The 8,014-nt window shown below is 45.6% G+C and overlaps 1 protein-coding gene across 1 annotated transcript; it reads left to right on the top strand.

Moving 5' to 3' along the window:
* Positions 1-675: 675 nt before the first annotated feature.
* KCTD12 (potassium channel tetramerization domain containing 12) lies at positions 676-7,138 on the top strand. Its single transcript, XM_042928172.1, has one exon. It carries the CDS (start codon positions 1,097-1,099, stop codon positions 2,078-2,080), a length of 984 nt encoding a protein of 327 aa, XP_042784106.1. The 5' UTR covers positions 676-1,096; the 3' UTR covers positions 2,081-7,138.
* The last annotated feature ends 876 nt before the right edge of the window (positions 7,139-8,014 follow it).

Genomic DNA, 8,014 nt, shown 5'->3' with positions numbered 1-8,014 from the left:
GAAAGGGAGGCGGGGCGGTTACTTCGGCCTCACGGTATCGCTGGCAGCTTGGCCTCAAAGGCGCTATGCGAGGAGGCCGCGTCCTCCACGTTCATGGGAACGCGCCACGAAGTCACTCTTTTAGTGCATCCAAGTTCTCCGTCGCCACTGCAGCACATTTCCTCCTACTTTCAGGTCTCTCAACCAATGAGTTTGCCTCTTCACCCATAAAAGAAACTATCGGTGACAAGTTCTATGGCCGGATACTGAGGTTTTTTTTTTCGGTTTCTCGGCCTTTTTCGTGGCTACTAGTTAAGGTCAACAGCATCTGGCCGCCTCCGAACTGGGGAGCCCTCTTGGACCCTCCAGGTGTTTTGTATGTCTTGCGAACTTTCAGCAACACGACGACCGACTAGGGCAGCGCCACACCTCCAGTGTTCAAAGCGGCCAGTTCTGGAGGCGGCCACGCACTTCTACTGCCCGGGCGGGGGGAGCCAGAAAGTTTACGTCCTCCTCCCAGACGGGGTTAGAAGGGGAGAGGGCGCCATGACTGCCCCTCCAAAGGAGGCTGGTCTTCCGAAGCGGCCCGTCCCGGCTCTCTCCGCTTCGGAGGGGGAAGAAAGTTGGGCGGGAGCGGGGCGGTGTTCGAGCGCGCGCCTGGCGAGGTGGAAGGGGGGCGAGGGGTGTAGTCGGGTCGTCCCCGACGCGCGCGAGCCGGGGTGGAGCCAGCAGCCGGGCGCGGCGTCAGCGTTTAGGATGCAAATCGATTCCCCACTCCGCCGTCCCCCTCCACCCTCTCCCGCCCGGGGAGCAAGGCTCCGCCGCTCCGCAGCCGCCCACGCCTCCTGCGCGCCGCAGCGCCTGAGCGGGCGGCTCTACTTAAGCCGCGCGCTGGCCGAGACCCGGCACTCGCCTGGAGCGCGCGAGTGAGGCGGGCGGAGCGCACCGCGGCTCTTCGGGGCGCAGAGCAGCGCGCTTGCACCGCTCGGCTCCGTGCGGTTCACGGCGGCGGCGGCGTCTGGGGCGCAGGGCTGAGCCAGCGTCCGGGAAAGGCGATTGCAGCTTCTGCGCGCGGCCCCGCTACCTGCCACAACCCCAGACCAGTCACCTCTTCGCCATGGCTCTGGCGGACAGCACACGTGGATTACCCAACGGGGGCGGCGGCGGGGGTGGCAGCGGCTCCTCGTCGTCCTCGGCGGAGCCGCCGCTCTTCCCCGATATCGTGGAGCTGAACGTGGGGGGCCAGGTGTATGTGACCCGGCGCTGCACCGTGGTGTCGGTGCCCGACTCGCTGCTCTGGCGCATGTTCACGCAGCAGCAGCCGCAGGAGCTGGCCCGGGACAGCAAAGGCCGCTTCTTTCTGGACCGAGACGGCTTCCTCTTCCGCTACATCCTGGATTACCTGCGGGACTTGCAGCTAGTGCTGCCCGACTACTTCCCCGAGCGCAGCCGGCTGCAGCGCGAGGCCGAGTACTTCGAGCTGCCCGAGCTCGTGCGCCGCCTCGGGGCGCCTCAGCAGCCTGGCCCCGGGCCGCCGCCGCCGCACTCGCGGCGCGGGGTGCAGAAGGAGGGCTCGCTGGGCGACGAGCTGCTGCCGCTCAGCTACGCGGAGCCTGAGCAGCAGGAGGGCTCATCGGCCGGGGCGCCGTCGCCCACTCTGGAGCTGGCTAGCCGCAGTCCGTCCGGGGGTGCGGCGGGCCCGCTGCTCACGCCGTCCCAGTCGTTGGACGGCAGCCGGCGCTCCGGCTACATCACCATCGGCTACCGCGGCTCCTACACTATCGGGCGCGACGCGCAGGCGGACGCCAAGTTCCGGCGAGTGGCACGCATCACCGTGTGCGGCAAGACGTCGCTGGCCAAGGAAGTGTTCGGCGACACCCTGAACGAGAGCCGGGACCCGGACCGTCCTCCCGAGCGCTACACCTCGCGCTATTACCTCAAGTTCAACTTCCTAGAGCAGGCCTTCGACAAGCTGTCCGAGTCGGGCTTCCACATGGTGGCGTGCAGTTCCACGGGCACCTGCGCCTTCGCCAGCAGCACCGACCAGAGCGAGGACAAGATCTGGACCAGCTACACGGAGTACGTCTTCTGCAGGGAGTGAGCTCCCCAGATCCCCTCGCGACTTCAGCGCGCCCATCCCCCCTCCTTCCTGCCGAGGAGAGGATTCTAGATCTCCCCTCCTACCCCACGCCCTCCCGTTCCCCTGTCTCCCACCTTTAGTAGCTGGGCCATACCGACTCACCCCCTACTTGAGAACCTGCAGCCGCAAATCCTCTCGGCTTCTTCGTCTTTTTTGGACCCCGCTAACCGAGAGAGAGCCCAGGTGTACCCCCTCCAGTGCTTCCTCTGCCCCCTGACTCAAACCACCCCTCCCCTGGATTGTCCTTCAGTCTGCAACTAGTGGGACAGTGTGGCCACAAAGTCACCAAGTACCTGGTGATGATCGAATTGTTCAGAACCTGATTGGACTCTGTCCAGTGTGTAGAAGATTCCTTGAAATCCCAAGCCCCTTTGACCCATTCGCGGTTTAAGAGATCAGATCGATAACATTGGGACTAGTTAGTGTTTTAAAAGGTCATTATGTATAGCCTTTTAGACCTTCTTTAAAGGTAGAGTTTTAGAGGGCTGGATGGAAGACTCCGGACCTGGAATGAGGATCCCTTGGAGGCGGTTCAGTGACAACAAATGAATAAAGTTTTGAGAAGTTATATGTGACGTAGGAAAAGAATCTAGTGCTGGCACAATGAAGGACTGTATCTTTTCCGTGCACAATGAAAGGTCTTTGCCTGTGGCTTAAACTTGTAGAAAGTTACCCTCCCGCCTGAGGAGGCATCCTTTCTCCTTGGCTCACCGCCGGAAGCCCTTAGTTCGACTGGTTGACATGGCCGCCATTATTGGCAAGAGGGAGAAAGCGTGTTGACGCTGACAAGGGCGAGACAGCCCAGGTCGCCCGAGCACTGTGCGAAGTCACCTGGCAGTGACTGTAAACGGAGCTGGGTAGTAATGCACGCCGTGGGTGTTAGGAGAGCCCGTATTCTTGCAGTGAATGGCAGTAGGACCTTAGCTCTTAAGACTTGGGGGGAGGGATGGGGAGGGAGGAAGGAGGGGTGAAGGGGTGGGAAGGGAGGAGCAGACACACTCACTTATTATTTGAAAGTTGGAAGTTTGTGCCATCCGTTTGAGTACACGTACATTTAAGAAGTAGTACACAAAAATGTGCAAAGCATTTTGTAAAGATTAATAACAGATCTACTCTTATCTGGCAGTTTATTGAACTGTTTTGAGTCCTAAACTTAGAAGTTATTCATACTTATATAACCTAACCAAAGAGTAACCCAGTAGTTTTTGAACTTTAGTTTAGATTTTTTTGAACTTTATTTTCTTGTTGGCTATAAATCTTGATTTTACAATCTATTAATGAGCAAACTAAGTTTGATTTTGGTTACTTAAACTTAAGATCTCTTCTTAAAAATTCTTATTTTCTTCAAGCCTAGCCAGTGATGACTCCTGGGCAAACTGAGAACCTGAAAATGCCACTTCTCACCTACAGATTGTTTGATATTAAGGTGGAATCTTTTTGAGTGCCAGCTGCAGAGAAAAAGAAGCACTAAGGGCTGCCCATCTGTCGATAGCTATACAATGAAATGTTTTTAAACGAGGCAAAAAAGTAATCACAAGTGGGTTGAGCAATAAAATAAGTGTTTTAGGTAAATGCAAGAGAAACAGAAGGAGACCCGGTTGCCTTATACCTTTACTCTAATGAGGAATAAATTCCCACTGCATATCCTGTCTACACCATAGGTGAAGGGAAGTGAATCCTTGTCTTTCATGCTGTGAGGCTCCTTTGGATATTCTGTGATGACAGAGAAGCCTTTTCCTTTTCATTTGTTTTAGCAGTTTTCTCTAAAGTGTTTTTTCAAAGATTTTGTAAGAGTCGTTTTCAGTGTTCAAATTAGTGCTATTTTTTCTTCTTTTTAAAAATGAATCTTGTACTGTATCTTACTACGTCCATAATAGATATTAAGAATTGGAACAGTTTTTTTCTTAGACTCATGTGATCCAATCTTTATATACCATATATAAACATTTTACACGAATCATTTAGTTTTTTAATTCATTTACTAATGCTAAAAAATTTCCTATATTTACCCCCAGTAATGTGCATCAGATGGTGTATATACTAAAGCAACATGCTTTAATGAATTTCTTATGTTCTTATCTATGGGGACATTGGGTCCAGGAAAAAATACTTATAAAACTGAGTTTACTCCATACTGTTTTTGCTTGGATATTAGTTATGTACCAATAGTATGTTAACTGTCCTCTTAAAATCAATGTACCTGTATTTTTAACCCACAAATTCTTTTTTTTAACTGGTAAAGAGAAAGATTTGAGGTCTTTACATTGGTGTTACAATTTTAGAAAGGTAAAGTTAGTTTTATTTACAAATCTCATAAATTGTAAGGGAAATGGAAGCAGAAATCCAGGAAGTTGTGTTTGCTTAAACGTTGGGTGTGTTCTCAGATTGGTAATGCAACAGAACTTATCTGTTTCCATCCTGAAATGATTTAGTAAGGTCACTTTCTGGACAAAAGAGTGTCACAGAGATTTCTCCACCCTATATGGTGTTCTCTTAGACTGTACAGCAAAAAACACGTAACTGAGGACATCTTAGGACAGATCAAAACCACTGACAGATGGCAAGACTCTAAGAGTCTGATTTTCCTTGTTGAATCTGCACAACTCCGGGAATCACAGGAAAGTACTAAAGTTTTGTTTGTGCCCCTTAAGTCTTATGAATTGTATCTGATAAAACTTTGAGTTGAACGATTTCACTTTTTTGCACATACAAATCTTACTTTCCCCACACATTCCGGCTGCCCTGCGATGTTCACCCTGCCCTTTTCATTGTTTGAAAGACTGGGAATTCTAAATGGTTAGACACCACAAACTGACTTCTTTTTCTAGGGATGACTATGCCCTCTAAAGTTGGCAGTTGAAAAATGACAATATTCTACTTTTAGCCCAAAGTAAAGGCTGGGTAGGAAATCATTCTACACTGGGTAGGTCATAATAACTGTGGCAAGATGACTTCTCATGGGCACTTTTGGTTTCCTTCTTCTCCATGTCCTGTGGGCCACTGAAGGACCCTTAGTGGTCTACAAAGTGGACTGGAGTTTTGGTTGTTACCTCTAAGCTTGGATGGGATATTGAGGGTCCATTCGAGTAAGCCCTCCAAAGACACCATTCACATAACCTGAGAGAATGTCATAAATTATTTAGATAATGATGACTTCATTAACCTGCCTCAGTGTAGCATGCATTTACATATGTCATAGCTTTAATTACCATTTGGTTCACAAGTGAGTGACATGAGATTTAACAACAAATTTAATTAAAAAAAGAATTGTTGACAGTGGTAGTTAAAAAAAAACAGGTACCACATTCAATGCTTTTGCACCAGATGTTTAAGAAGTTGTCTATTTTTAATACATGTAGACCATGAACCATATTCAGACCATATTCAGTCCAATTTTTCAAACTGTAGGTTGTGGAAAATATTCCTTGAAGATGTGAGACCTAGAAATTTTTTTCCTTTTCATTATTGTTTTTATTTTTGTGTTTCTTCTTCTTCTTTCTTTTTTTTTTTTTTTTGCATTGATAGAAAAGTGATAATTTGTGATACTAGCCAAAACTGTCTTCTCTTTCAAACCAGATCCATATATGGGGCCTGTTGCTTCTCTGAGGAAACGTATAATCTGAATTCTCAGACAAAATGGGCGACTGGCAAGGCTCATAACATATTCCAATTTTTATTGGAATTTTCCATGGAATGTTATTACATTGAAGCCATGTAAGGTGAAGCTTTGATAATTTTTTACTTTTTAAATTATGGTAAGTTCTAATCTAATATTCAAAACATTTTTGTACTCCACACGAAACATGCTAAAGTATAGTGCAAGTATTTAGAAAAGCATTGACTGGAGGGGTTGAATTCTGTAAGAATTTCTTTTATAGTCTCAATCATAAGTACTCAATTAACTTAAATTTCTAAAATAATAAACTGAATATTTTTTATTGTAAACCTAGCAGAGTAAATCCTTTGGTATTTTTGTTTGTTTGTTTGTTTTTTCCTTACTATAACTCATTTAAAAACTGAATTAGTTTTCTTAGATGACTTAAGTCTGTCTCTTGAGAATAAATAAAATACTCTTGTGTATTCAGTGGCTATAGTACCTGAAATCAGGTTTCTTAGAGCCAGAAACAAGTTATATTGAAATTAATTTTCCTTTTTATAATTTTGGATAACAAAAATCTAAAAGTATTGATGTTTGAAGATTTAGAATCTCTACTGGGGCCCTTGAAACTTAGATGGAAAAAAATCCAAGCAGAACATCTACATTAGACTATAATCTTGTGTGGTAGAAAGATAAATAGCTGACCAAGAATTCGTGTCACCTTATACATTTTGTGGGGGTTTTTTTCCCCACAAGTTTTTTTTTTTTTTTGTATTTTAAATGTGTTTTGAAGTATGTGAACATTAATTGTAAACTGTTATACAACTGTCTTTGTGACTATAGGCAGGTGAATTTTGCTATTGAGTACAAAGGATGACAATTCATTTATGACCACTCAAACATCATTCGTGACATTTAATGACAAAAGTTTAAGATGTCCATTGTGGATGTTAATTGTGAAGACATAAATTGTATGTTACTAAATTTTTCCACACATGAAAAACTTGTATCTGCTGAACAGTATAAGATTCCCACAGAGCTCTCTGGGATTATGCACTTGTTGAAAACATTATATGCTAAGTGATATATACCATTGAGCCATTTTCTCAAAATAGAAGGAGAAAGGGAAAAAAAATCGTAACAATTATCAGACTTTTCTAATGAAACAGAAAGCCAAAAAAAAAAAAAATCCCTCTCTGTTTTAAAAAAGACATTTCAGATATACCCAAACTTTTTAAGCGAGAGTTTCTTCAACTGTCTAAACACCCCAGAGATTCTTGTTCTCCCTGTTCACAACCAGTTGTATAATAGACATACTCGATAACTGTTTTCCTCCCTGTGTGTGAAGTAATGAATCATTGATTATGTGACTTGTTATGTATTCTATTAAACACTAAAGAATAAAACATTCACTCCTTTAATTATTCCTTTTGGCTTCTGGGTATGGATTGGCTTGAACACTGGTCTGATCTCATTTAAGGGGTTCTCTGAGTACTGGGAATGCTTCCCAAGTTGGTGTAGGGCTGGTGATGAGCATTATGCCATCAGAAGAACTTCTCACTGTGGAATTGGCCAGTTCGGCCAGGAGTTACCAGGCTCTTTCTCCAGAGTTTATTGTCAAGAATGCCTATTGTGAAAGTGGTTTGGTACTCGATGTGGAGGAAAAGTCCTTCACGTTTGCTTTGATCTCAGTCTTAGCAGCATATGCAAATTGTTTTGAATGTGGGGAATGTAGGTAGAGATGACCTTTTAAAGTTTGTAGGGAAAAATGAAGCTTTGAGATACGCCTGAATTAAAAGTATTATTCATGAAGATGAAATGAAAGGATGTTGGGAGAAGATCTGCATTTTTATTATAGGGTCTCTTTCCAGAATCCCCTCCATCGTTGGTGTCCCTCCTCTGGAAGGAGAGCACAGCGCCTTCCAGACTGAGAAATCACCCACGCTGAAGGAGGTGATGCCAGCCTGCTCTGGGCTGTGGCACCGGAAGCCAGAAGTGGTGTGTCGAGAGCGAGCCGGGCTTCGCCCTTCCTCTCTGCTTTTGCTTGTGCTTCCTCCAGATAGCTTTTGTTCTGAAAGTGTGTATTTATACATATACAGTTTGTTTTTTGAAAAGTTTGAGAAAAATCTAAACAATGCAATTTTCATATGAAGGAACACGTAAATCTCTCTCCTCCAGTAACACTTGTTTCTCCCCATGGGAAACCACTGGTGTGTCTTTACAGAGACATTCTGTGCATATATAAATATACATATATTCCTCCCCTTTCTCCATTCAGTAGGAATTAATACCTGTCC

The sequence above is a fragment of the Panthera leo genome, chromosome A1 (genome assembly GCF_018350215.1).
Source record: "Panthera leo isolate Ple1 chromosome A1, P.leo_Ple1_pat1.1, whole genome shotgun sequence".
In the NCBI taxonomy this organism is placed as follows: domain Eukaryota; kingdom Metazoa; phylum Chordata; class Mammalia; order Carnivora; family Felidae; genus Panthera; species Panthera leo.
This window is presented reverse-complemented; position numbering and strand designations above follow the sequence as displayed.